We start from the raw sequence: 13,112 nt of genomic DNA, 5'->3' as shown, positions 1-13,112 counted from the left end.
AGAGGTTTATTGTTCTATATTCTTTATCAATTATCCATTATCGGTCAAATCATAATACACCACAAAGCCAAGAGGCCGAGACACTTGCTCCCAGCCAAGAGGCTGAGTCAAGGTCCTAGCCACAGGGCCAAGCAGCGATCAGTGCTTAAGCACCGTTCCCGGAGGTACTGCAATACCGGGCCGATGCGTGGAGTGGACAGAGCAAGCTCTTATTCCATCTCCGAATTGCAAAAATGGTCCTTCATAATCATGGTATCTCCCCTGCCAGGGGGTCCCGACCCATGCCGACACTTCTATAGTAAACTATAGAAATGATCCTATGAGTGTAGTTATACCGTTCCCGGAGGTACTGCAATTCCGATCTGATACCTGGAGTGAACAAAGCAAGCTACTTATCATTTGATGCAGACTTGCAGAGTCGGGGTACCCGTTGAAAGTAATCCAAGGAAAAAAAAGTGTATATTTCCAAAGGTAAGGGTGGGAAAAATATATATCCACTATTGCCTCCCGCGTTCACAAACACTCACCTTTACCCGCCCACAGTTCCCATCAGCCCGCGTTTGCTCCGCCTGTGAAAATTAGCATGTGTCTCAAATAAATACATTACAAAAATATACAGTTGCAAATACATATTATACATGGTTACACATATTTACGAAGAAAGACGGTACACCGAGAGTTTTCGAAGCTTTAATAATAATAATATAACTTTCATCCCAAACCATGCCTTTGAAAGGTACCAACACGCTACTATATGCTCGCAGCACATTAAATGTATCTGTTAATTAAGAACTACCGTAATTGTTAAATGCAGTAGAAGTATGTACTATCTTTGATTTTTGCATTCCGGAGATGGAATAAGAGCTTGCTCTGTCCACTCCACGCATCAGCCCGGTATTGCAGTACCTCCGGGAACGGTGCATTCGCAATGATCGCAGCAAGGCTTTAGGGCTAGGACCTTAGCTTGGCCTTTTGGCTGAGAGTAAGTGTCCCGGCTCCTAGGCTTTGTAGCATATTATGAACTGACCGATAACGGATAATGAATAACGAAGATAGATCAATAACCCTTAAAAACTCCTAAAAACCCCACCTCCGGGAACGGTGCTTTCACACTGATCGCTGCTTGGCCCTGTGGCTAGGACCTTGACTCAGCCTCTTGGCTGTGAGCAAATGTCTCGGCCTCTTGGCTTTGTAGTTTATTATGATTTGACCGATAATAGATAAAGAATATAGAACAATAAACCTCTACAAAACCCCCCACGGTATACCCTTTTTATCTTCCTCACTATAACTGTCGTTCTAACAGGCGTCTTCTCGCTATCTGAAAGAACCTTGGTCATATAAGCAGTTTATGCATAAACTAAGAAGTTGAAGTCCCCCACGCACGTGTTCCACCATTCTAAATCATAAGCGGCCGCTAGAAAAATGACATAAATTGGCCGCTTCGCTGGATAAGCCGCAGGGCTGAACATTTGGGAAAAAAGTAGCGGCTTATAGTCCGGAATTTACGGTAGTTACCGTGCCGCTGAACACTAGTGTGCCATGGCACAGTGGTTGAAAAACACTATGCTATTCTTAAAGGCAAGATTAGAAATATAAATTGGGTCCTTGTTGACTAAATTTGCATGGAAACTAAAAACGTGTCGTTTCAACTCCACAAAATAAAGGAGAACATGAAGCGCACCCTTAGGCTCTACAGGGATGCTTTGTTACTCTCTAGACCACAGGTGTCAAACAGCCGGCCCGCGGGCCAGATCAGGCCCGCTAAGGGATTGAATCCGGCCCGCGAGACAACACTCAGAGAAGCGCAAAAGAGAAAAACAAGCTGCAGGATGAAATATGTCAACTTGATGTTGCCAAAGCCAGGTGCCTCTCACAAAGACACTGTACTTGTATTTATTTCTCTCTCTCTCTCTCTCTCTCTCTCTCTCTCTCTCTCTCTCTCTCTCTCTCTCTCTCTCTCTCTCTCTCTCTTCGCGCTTTCGTTTCTCTTTTCTCCCCTTCTGTCTTTCTATTTCTCTTTTCTCCCTTTCTGTCTTCCTACTTCTCTCTCTCTCTCTCTCTCTCTCTCTCTTTGCGCTTTCGTTTCTCTTTTCTCCCCTTCTGTCTTTCTATTTCTCTTTTCTCCCTTTCTGTCTTTCTATCTCTCTCTCTCTCTCTCTCTCTCTCTCTTTCTTTGCGCTTTCGTTTCTCTTTTCTCCCCTTCTGTCTTTCTATTTCTCTTTTCTCCCTTTCTGTCTTTCTATCTCTCTCTCTCTCTCTCTTTTTTGTTTTCTTCATAGCCTTCGTGCTTTTGTTTTCTCTTTTCTCCCCTTCTGTCTTTCTATTTCTCTTTTCTCCCTTTCTGTCTTTCTACTTCTCTCTCTCTCTCTCTCTCTCTCTCTCTCTCTCTTTGCGCTTTCGTTTCTCTTTTCTCCCCTTCTGTCTTTCTATTTCTCTTTTCTCCCTTTCTGTCTTTCTATCTCTCTCTCTCTCTCTCTCTCTCTCTCTCTCTTTGCGCTTTCGTTTCTCTTTTCTCCCCTTCTGTCTTTCTATTTCTCTTTTCTCCCTTTCTGTCTTCCTACTTCTCTCTCTCTCTCTCTCTCTCTCTCTCTCTCTCTCTCTTTGCGCTTTTGTTTCTCTTTTCTCCCCTTCTGTCTTTCTATTTCTCTTTTCTCCCTTTCTGTCTTTCTATCTCTCTCTCTCTCTCTCTCTTTCTTTGCGCTTTCGTTTCTCTTTTCTCCCCTTCTGTCTTTCTATTTCTCTTTTCTCCCTTTCTGTCTTTCTATTTCTCTCTCCCTCTCTCTCTCTCTCTCTTTTTTTTGTTTTCTTCATAGCCTTCGCGCTTTTGTTTTCTCTTTTCTCCCCTTCTGTCTTTCTATTTCTCTTTTCTCCCTTTCTGTCTTTCTACTTCTCTCTCTCTCTCTCTCTCTCTCTTTGCGCTTTCGTTTCTCTTTTCTCCCCTTCTGTCTTTCTATTTCTCTTTTCTCCCTTTCTGTCTTTCTATTTCTCTCTCTCTCTCTCCCTCTCTCTCTCTCTCTCTCTCTCTTTTTTTGTTTTCTTCATAGCCTTCGCGCTTTTGTTTTCTCTTTTCTCCCCTTCTGTCTTTCTATTTCTCTTTTCTCCCTTTCTGTCTTTCTATTTCTCTTTGGATTCCTTTCTTCCTCTCCCTTTCTTTTCCCCCTCTCTCGCGACTTTTTATCTTTTGTTTCTCCCTCTCTCTTTTTCATTCTTTGTCCCACCCTCTCTCCTTTTCCCTCCCTCTTTCTCTTATTTCTTTATCTCTTTTTCTTTCTTTTTAATCTACTCGTCCGGCCCCCAACAGAACGTTTGTTCTATCATGTGGCCCCCGAGTTAAAATGAGTTTGACACCCCTGCTCTAGACCTAAGGATCGAACGCCTGTGGACTTTTGGCTTTTTTTTTCAAGGATGTCAATTTTTAAATATGTCACAACTGAAATAAATTCGAAAGTATGTTGGGGATACACTGGATTTGCGTCTCGTGATGTTTGTCTAACAGTCTTCAGACCTTGAGGAAATTCATCTCATCTCATTAGCCGTACCACTTATCCTCATTAGGGTCGCGGGGGGGCTGGAGCCCATCCCAGCCATCTTTGGGCAGTGGGCAGGGGACACCCTGAACTGGTTGCCAGCCAATCGCAGGGCACACAGGGACAGACAACTCATTCGCTCATTCACACCTAGGGACAATTTGAAATTGCATATACTTATTTATTTTTGAGACAAATCTCTCTTCTTATAGGTGTTAGATAAAATTTTCAGTTGCAGGAAGTTCTTTCCATTATAATGTACCACTGGGAAACGCTACCTTCATTTTTTCACTGGCCCATAATACATGTTCATAATTGATATGTACCGTATTTTCTGCGCTATAAGGCGCACCGTGTTATAAGGAGCACCTTCAATGAATGATATATTTTTAAACTTTTTCCATACATAAGGCGCACCGCGTTATAAGGCGCACCTTCAATGAATGATATATTTTTCAACTTTTTCCATACATAAGGCGCACCGCATTATAAGGCGCACCTTCAATGAATGATATATTTTTAAACTTTTTCCATACATAAGGCGCACCGCATTATAAGGCGCACCTTCAATGAATGATATATTTTTAAACTTTTTCCATACATAAGGCGCACCCCATTATAAGGCGCACCTTCAATGAATGATATATTTTTAAACTTTTTCCATACATAAGGCGCACCCCATTATAAGGCGCTATAAGTGCATGCTGGTTTAAGATCAGGTCATTGTGCAATTTTGTAATTGTAATCCTGTGCAGTCCTTCGAGACATGTTTGTGATTAAGGGCGTCGTAAATAAATGCGACTTAACTTGACTTGGCTACAGTAGAGGATGTAGTTACGTTATGCAACCGTTAGATGGTGCCGCGCTAAAGGGAATGTCAACAAAACAGTCAGATGGGTCAGTCAAACTTTATTAATAGATAACAAACAAGCTTTCCACAACTCCCTTCACTCCCAAAATGAATAAACAGCCGTTTTATTATTTTCTCTGAGATAAAGCATTTTTGTGACCCATCTTTAACATCTTTGAACAACAGCAATGCATAACATTTTACTTTTTCTCCATTTAGTCAACACGCAAAAAAACGTCTGATACCGTTATGGTAAATTAAACGTTAGTGCAATCGCAATATAGTGACACTCGTAATGTGCAAAAACAACAAGTGCAAAACAATAACAGTAAAGCAATAACATAATAACTGTAAAATGTAAAACGTTGTAGTGGGTTTTACATAATTCACCCATGGAACCATTGTTCAGTTAGCGAGTTCCTAAGGGGACTCTTAATTCTGCCGGCTCGAGCCACTCTCGTGTTCGATTCATTAATGTTGAACTCTCTCGCTGCTGCTCTATTCCCGTGTTCTACTGCGTGACTGATCGCCTTGAGTTTAAACTCTGCGTTGTAAGCGTGTCTCTTAATAGGAGCCATTTCAGGGTCTTTATACAAACACACAAATAAAAGAGAATCGTTGTTTAATATTTCCCAGTATGCACAGCGCACTTCTTCTTCCACGCGAAAAATCGGTGGCTGCTTACCGTAAGTTGCGAGACCAATTCAATATTGATCCATATATAAGGCGCACCGGATTATAAGGCGCATAGTCAGCTTTTTAAAAAAAAATCAGATTTTATGTGCGCCTTATAGTGTGAAAAATACGGTAATCTTCGCACTAATATACATGTTGTAGTGCCCAGTTCTTAGCATGCACTTCTTACGCTTCATAGTACAATCTCCTACAAACTAATGCCAGCTGCAGTTAATCAGGAGGGAAAAAAAATTGCAATGGCAAAGTAAAGCCACCAGAGAGCAGTGTCAGTGTCATTTTTAGGCAGACTTGTTGAGAAAAATGGCAACAATTTCAAGCATTCTTGTGACCACGTAGTTTTCAACGGTTATTTGAGGAATGCTTCTACAATTATCAAGACATAATTCTTAGATCTGGAGGAAATTGCACATATTTATTTATTTTTGAGACAAATCTCTCCCCAAAAAGCTTACATTTTCAGTTGCAGGAAGTTCTTTCCATTATAATTTACCACTGGTAATTTTTTCAATGTCCTACAAACTAATGCCAGCTGCAGTTAATCACGAGAAAAATTGTAATGGCAAAGTAAATCCACCAGAGAGCAGTGTCAGGCAGACTTGTTGAGAAAAATGGCAACAATTTCAAGCATTTACAAGCGCTTTACCCAAAATGTAAGCACTTTTCAATCCTTGAAAACATTAAACTTCAAGGATTTCACCCTCTTTAAGGGAGAGCATTTATTTATATAAAATTGACAGACATATGCTTTTTAACGGATATATTTCTGGTGCTTCGGAGAAGGGTTTCAAACCACAGTTGGTGTGAGACAAGGCTGCCTTCTCTCTTCAACTGTATTCAACATCTTCCTGGAGAGTCTGAAGCTCTGGAGCAACATGAAGGTAGAGTCAATATTGAGGGACACGACATCACTAACCTCTGGCTGATGATACTGCCGGATATGCGGGAGACGGACAGGAACTCAGAGATCTGGTCAATCGCCTGGACATGGCATCAACCCAGGACTGGATGGAAATCCACACAGAAAGAAACAAAAGTAATGACCAACAATCCCTATGGTGTCACCACAAACATCACCATCAACCATGGAGAGCTAGAACCTGTCTCCAAATTTAAATATCTTGGAGATGTCAATATCAGAAGAGGGGTCAGAACCAGAAATCAAGGCCAGGATTGCTCAAACCACAGCCGCTCTTGCCAGACATCTGGAGGGACAAGAACATAGCAGTGACCTCAAAGCTCAGACTCATGCAAGCGCTGGTAACTTCAATCTTCCATCTCTATGCTTGCGAGACATGGACTCTCACAGGAAACCTTTAAAAGGAAATCCAGGCCATGGTGATGCGATGCTACAGGAAACTTCTAGTCATTGACTTCTTATTCCCTGTGACAACAAAACCACCGGAGGGCCCATTGGACCCTACGAAAACCTGTTGTCAACAGACGGAAACTTCAGTGGTATGGTCACATCACAAGATCATAAGGACTGACCAAGATAACTCCAGGGCACAATCCTAGGACGCAGAAGGATAGGAAGGCCCAAAACGTACTGGACCGGCCACATTAAGGAATGGACTGTAGTTCCAACTTTTCCACGACCCAAGAACAGGCCAGGAACTGTCAACAGTGGAGGAAACTTGTCCAGAGTTGTGTCCTCATTAGTGCCCCAACGACCCATAAGGAATGGACCGTGGTTCCAACTTTGCCACGACCCAAGAACAGGCCAGGAACTGTCAACAGTGGAGGAAGCTGTCCTGAGTTGTGTCCTCATTGGTGCCCTGACGAACCAAGAACAGGCCAGGAACTGTCAACAGTGGAGGAAGCTGTCCTGAGTTGTGTCCTCATTGGTGCCCCAACAACCCATAAGGAATGGACCATGGTTCCAAATTTGCCACGACCCAAGAAGAGGCCAGGAACTGTCAACAGTGGAGGAAGCTGTCCTGAGTTGTGTCCTCATTGGTGCCCTGACGACCCAAGAACAGGCCAAGAACAGTCAACAGTGGAGGAAGCTGTCCTGAGTTGTGTCCTCATTGGTGCCCCAACAACCCATAAGGAATGGACCATGGTTCCAAATTTGCCACGACCCAAGAAGAGGCCAAGAACAGTCAACAGTGGAGAAAGCTGTCCAGAGTTGCGTCCTCATCGTTGCCCCGACGACCCAGGGGGTAGAGATCCGTGAACCGAAACTTGAAGGACTAATTACTTTATAAATTGTTATTGGTCAGCCTTTTAGCTTAGTAATTGTAAGGTTTTAACATTTCTTAAACTGAAATCTGACTCCAAAGACACTTCATGTGTCTTGTCCAAACCCCTACAGTTGGAGCATGCCCAAAAGTCGGAGGAATTATTGAGCCGAGTACAGTCCACATATTAATTTATTTAGCCGACTCAAAGAGTTGAACACATCGGATCTTTCTTCCTTGCCAATTACAATCGTGTGTAGAAAGAGAGCGACGGGGGCTCCCGGGTTGCCCACTTTTATGACACATGGCCAAGCCTCTGGCTGATTGGTCCGCGCCGTCGTGTAGTTTCGAATACATTCTTTGAACATGTGAAATACGAATGTTGCAGTCACTTTTGTATGACGCCGTGATATAACTTAATCCGTCACAGCTCATAAGTCCAGGTTTTTTCCAGGTATGAAATAAAGTATAACAGAAAATAACTTAAACCAGAAAATTGGGACACCGAGTACGCTGGAGCAAAGAATGGACTCAACACAAGGTATAACAAAAGTTATGTATTGAATAACATCAGTAGGGTAACAACTCATACACATTCTCAATACCAGGCCATAGTACTAGTAAGGGTATGCTAAACAAAATAACTACCGACTTTGTAGGCTTTTGTAGGAGTGTGCATCTGGATCATCAAATAAAATTTGAGAGTGAACATCAAAAACAGTGCCTTTATTGACCTAACCACGTGACCACACCATGACGGACGGTAGTAACACGTAAGAAAACAGTGGACCACAGCAACAAAAACAGCTATGAGGGGCGCAATTAAGAGAAACTAAGGATAGCATTAGCAATGCTAGCTAACGAGCTATACAGTCTCCCTGACATATTCATTGATCTGACCTACTCGTCCATCCTGCCTGACTTTCTTCTACACCAGGGGTGTCAAACTCATTTTAACTCGGGGGCCACACGATAGAACAAACATTCTGTCGGGGGCCGGACTAGTAGATTCAAGAGAAAGAAAAAGAGAGATAAAGAAATAAGAGAAAGAGGGAGGGAAAAGAAGAGAGAGGGCGGGACAAAGAAAGAGAGAGAGGGACAGAGTGTGATAAAACAAAAGAGATAAAAAGAGAAGTCATGAGAGAGGGGGAAAGAAAGGGAGATGAAGAAAGAAATCCAAAGAGAAATAGAAAGACAGAAGGAGAGACAAGAGAAAAGAAAGCGCAAAGGGCAGGAAGAGAGAAAGAGAAAAGAGAGAAAAGGAAATAAGGAAGTTAGAGCAAAAGACGTTGAAAAGACACCGAGAGAGAAAGAGACAAAGAGCAACAAAGGAAGAGAAAAAGAGAGACACAGAGAGTGAAGGAGACAGAGACAGAGAGTGGGAGAAAAGGGGTGGAAAAGAAAGAGAGAGAGAGAGAAAAAGAGAGTGAAAGAGACAGAGAGTGGGAGAAAAGGTGTGGAAGAGAGAGAGAGAAATAAATACAAGTACAGTGTCTTTGTTCGAGGCACCTGGCTTTGGCAACATCAAGTTGACATATTTCAACCTGCAGCTTGTTTTTCTCTTGTGCTTCTCTGGGTGTTGTCTCGCGGGCCGGATTCAATCCCTTAGCGGGCCTGACCCGGCCCGCGGGCCGCCTGTATGACACCTGTGTTCTACACGATCTGTACCTCTATTACGAAAATGGAGTATCCCCATACACCAGTGCTGTTCTACAATCTTATAAAAGTCTGGATGCTTACCAGTACTTCATACCTGGTACGCTATACTTTGCTTCGTTTCACCGATAACATTGCTAAAACGCATTTGTATCTCAATTTTTGGCGACTGTAATAAAACAGAAAAGCAGGGGGTATCTTCACCTTGTATAAATCAGTTTTGAGCATGTTGAAAATATTGACTTTGGCGAAATGATGTTTAATCTTCTGAACATTCGTTTCCCGTTTTTATCCAGTGATAATTTGACAGTTCATTTCGGCATGATAAGCTTTATCGTAGAACAGTATAACAGTTTTCAATATATTTGATATTTGGAGGATTACTGTTTTGAATCTCTGGGTTATCACAATAAAAGCAGCTCATTTACATACTAAGACACTGAGGTAGCTACTTAGCACTAGCTAACTTATTAACTTATTCAGGGTTGGGTAGGGGTACTTTAACTTGATTACTTTCAATAACTTTTGGATTACTCCAATACCAAATATACTCATAAAAGACAAAATAAACTAAATAGGAATCAAATGATGACTCACAACACGCGGTAAGCTTTCTCTCCTGGCTTTGATCTCTTTGATCTCCGGCTAAACTAACATCAAATGCGACAGAAACAAAATGAAAATAAATCCAAACAGCTTGCTAACATCATTTTTGCCGTTCCATATGTTCCGTTACACCCCAAGCCTGCACAAAATTGAGTCGTTTTATTCATATTTAGTTTAATTTGTCTTTTATTAGCATATTTGGTACTGGAGTAATCCAAAAGTCATTGAAAGTAATCCAGTTAAAGTAACCCTACCCAACCCTGGTCGTCTTCTGTTTCATTCAAAGGGATAAAATTCCAAATCGGGCTTAGAAGCTTGCATGGGAATTCATCACCGTGGTAAAAAGAGTTATATATATATATAATAATAATAATTAATAATAATAATTTCCTTGTATTGTCATTCTGTGTAACAATGTACACAGAACGAAATGTCGATTGCACCTGACCCGTTGTAGCGAGCCGATGCAGCCGCAGCCAACAGAGGGCGCCGCCGACCACTTTTTAAGTCTTAGGAATGACTCGGCCGGGGCGCGAACCACCGACCTCCCAGTCTCAAAGCGGGCGCCTTACCATCTAGGCTACTGAGCTGGTATATATAAGTTATATAAGGTTTTTTTTTACAAAGTTATATTTTTCCGTCGTTGTTATTCCTTTTAATTTCCATGCACTCAAGTGCTTCCCGCCGTCCGTCATGGCTCTCATTCTGCCAGTGTAGGCAACGTGATGTCACGTGCAAAGGGTCAATGTTAAGCTAACTGGCAAAAGTGGGTGATGATGAATGGACAGAACCAGGAAGTGAGGCAACCGTTCCACCAATGGGGTGGCAGCAGCCGTGCAGGACTGAAGACTTGAGATCTGAAAGGCAAAAGCAAAGACAGTGCCACCCAAAGGCAAGACATTGCCGTTAAAAATATAAGTTATTTGATGGGGAGGAAGCGATATGTAAAAATGGGAGAGTTGTCGTCTGAATACTTGGACAACTGTTGTGGAGTACCACAGGGCTCTATCCTGGGTCCAAATTTATTTCATTTATATATTAACGATATTTTCAATGTTTCAAAACTATTGAAAATAGTAATATTTGCAGACGACACTAAAAGTATGGATGGTTATAAATGAATTATCTTTAAATTTAAATCAAACCAAAGTCATATTTTTTGGTAATCGCAAGGCAAATCAAGATTTAGAAGTCAAAATGGATGGTGCTGCAATAGACACTGTATCAAAAATTAAGTTTTTAGGAGTCATAATAGACAATACATTAAGCTGGAAAACACATCAGACACATACAAACTAAAGTATCTAAAAGCATTTCAATAATGAATAAAGCCAAATTCCTTTTAAACTATAATGCATTGTATTTATTATATTCTTCTCTAGTTCTGCCATACTTAACATATTATCTTCTCTGTTCCTTTATCTTCTTGGCTTTTTTACCTCACTGTGAATGTGTGAAACTGGAGTGTCATGCCCAATTTCGTTGTCACAATATGTTAACCCATTTTGTAACAATGACAATAAAGGTCTATTCTATTCTCATCTCGTCTCATCAGCTGCACCGCTTATCCTCAGTAGGGTCGCGGGGGTGCTGGAGCCCATCCCAGCAATCATCGGGCAGTGGCCAGGGGACACCCTGGACTGGTTGCCAGCCAATCGCAGGGCACACGGGGACAGACAACTCACTCGCTCATTCACACCTAGGGACAATTTGGACCGGCCATTTTTACCTGTCATGCATGTTTTTTGGAATGTGGGAGGAAACCGGAGCGCCCGGAGGAAACCCACGCAAGCACGGGGAGAACATACAAACTCCGCACAGGAAGTCTGGAGCTGGATTTGAACCCAAGCAGGAGGTTCCCATGACTTGAACAGTGCCGCACATGCGCTAACCACTGCGCCGCCGTGCTGCCCCTATTCGATTCTATTCGATTCTATTCTATTCTATTCTATTCTATTCTATTCTATTCTATTCTATTCTATTCTATTCTATTCTATTCTATATTGTGCAGAAGTCTGAGGCAATCTTTACAAAAGTTTACTCCACCACCTTTGTATACTCCAAAAACGTGCAATAAGAACCATAAACAGGGTAGGATATCGAGATCATACTCATATTTTATTCCTGCAGTCCAAATTATTGAAATTAGATGATTTAGTAAAAATTTTCACGGCACAACTGCTATTTAAGGTCAACAAAAACATAGTGCCAGAAAACATCCATAAATGATTCATTCGGAAAGAGGGCAATTATAACTTAAGGGCACAAGTGCCCAACAGGCGGCCCGCGGGACAGATCAGGCCCGCCAAGGGATTGAATCCGGCCCGCCAGACAACACTCAGAGAAGCACAAGAGGAAAACGGGCTGCAGGTTGAAATAGGTCAACTTGATGTTGTCAAAGCCAGGTGCCTTGAAAGACACTGTACTTGTATTTATTTCTCTCTCTCTTTCTTTTCCACCCCTTTTCTCCCACTCTGTCTGTCTCTTTCACTCTCTGTGTCTCTCTTTTTCTCTTTCTTTATTGCTCTTTGTCTCTTTCTCTCTCTCTGTCTTTTAACCTCTTTTGCTATAACTTCCCTTTTTCTTTTTCTCTCTTTTTCTCTCTTCATACCCTTTGCGCTCTCTTTTCTCTCTTCTCTCCTTCCGTCTTTCTATTTCTCTCTGGATTTCTTTCTTCCTCTCCATTTCTTTCCCCCTCTCTCACGACTTCTCTTTCTCTTTTGTTTCTCACGCTCTCTCCCTCTCTCTTCTTCTTTGTCCCACCCTCTTCTTTTCCGTCCCTGTTTCTCTTATTTCTTTATCCCTCTTTTTCTTTCTCTTTAATCTACTAGTCCGGCCCCCAACATAATGTTTGTTCTATCGTGTGGTCCCCGAGTTAAAATGAGTTTGACACCTCTGCTTAAGGGGCTGTAGTGAATTCATAATCCCAAAGGTGAGAACCACCAGGAAAAGTATGTGTGTGTCTGTGTGTGGAGTCAAACTTTGGAACAATTTACAAGACGAGAACAAACAATGTCCGAATATTCACGTGTTCAAATTTAAATACAAAAAAATATTACTGGCGAAATACAGGGATGAAGAAAATGGGATATAAGTGGTGCGGGAGATTGGGAATAGTGCGTCTAGTTAACTTTGTGTTATTGTTGCTATTCTTATATCAGGGGTGTCAAAATCATTTTAACTCGGGGGCCACACGATAGAACAAACATTCTGTCGGGGGCCGGACTAGTAGATTTAAAGAGAAAGAAAAAGAGAGATAAAGAAACAAGAGAATGAGGGAGGGAAAAGAAGAGAGAGGGCGGGACAAAGAAAGAGAGAGAGGGAGAGAGTCTGAGAAACAAAAGAGATAAAAAGAGAGAGGGGAAAAGAAAGGGAGAGGAAGAAAGAAATCCAAAGAGAAATAGAAAGACAGAAGGAGAGAAAAGAGAAAAGAGCGCAAAGGGTAGGAAGAGAGAAAGGGAAAAGAGAGAAAAGGAAAAAAGGAAGTTAGAGCAAAAGAGGTTAAAAGACACAGAGGGAGAAAGAGACAGAGAGCAACAAAGGAAGAGAAAAAGAGAGACACAGAGAGTGAAAGAGACAGAGTGGGAGAAAAGG

At 41.9% G+C, this 13,112-nt stretch overlaps 1 protein-coding gene and 2 pseudogenes across 1 annotated transcript; 2 read left to right on the top strand and 1 right to left on the bottom strand.

The window, feature by feature from the left end:
• Nucleotides 1-142: 142 nt before the first annotated feature.
• LOC148368476 (U2 spliceosomal RNA) lies at nt 143-316 on the bottom strand (annotated as a pseudogene).
• On the top strand, nt 250-3,471 carry LOC148368474 (uncharacterized). Its single transcript, XM_088329706.1, has 3 exons — nt 250-298; nt 1,770-2,751; nt 2,788-3,471. Exons 1-3 carry the CDS (start codon nt 250-252, stop codon nt 3,335-3,337), a joined length of 1,581 nt encoding a protein of 526 aa, XP_088185832.1. The 3' UTR covers nt 3,338-3,471.
• Nucleotides 801-928, top strand: LOC148368475 (U2 spliceosomal RNA; annotated as a pseudogene).
• Nucleotides 3,472-13,112: the final 9,641 nt, after the last annotated feature.

The sequence above is a fragment of the Urocampus carinirostris genome, chromosome 3, assembly GCF_059441175.1.
Source record: "Urocampus carinirostris isolate Australia breed hairy pipefish chromosome 3, RoL_Ucar_1.0, whole genome shotgun sequence".
In the NCBI taxonomy this organism is placed as follows: domain Eukaryota; kingdom Metazoa; phylum Chordata; class Actinopteri; order Syngnathiformes; family Syngnathidae; genus Urocampus; species Urocampus carinirostris.
Note: the sequence above shows the minus strand (reverse complement) of the source record. Positions and strands in the feature narration are given on the sequence as shown.

Bases quoted from the DNA above. Each gene is read 5' to 3' on its own strand.
- LOC148368474 (XM_088329706.1), top strand. From the start codon at position 250: ATGGTATCTCCCCTGCCAGGGGGTCCCGACCCATGCCGACACTTCTAT. The intron at 299-1,769 runs GTAAACTATAGA...AGGCCCGCTAAG, and splicing joins CCCATGCCGACACTTCTATA to GGATTGAATCCGGCCCGCGA. The intron at 2,752-2,787 runs CCTTTCTGTCTT...TCCCTCTCTCTC, and splicing joins CTTTCTATTTCTCTTTTCTC to TCTCTCTCTTTTTTTTGTTT.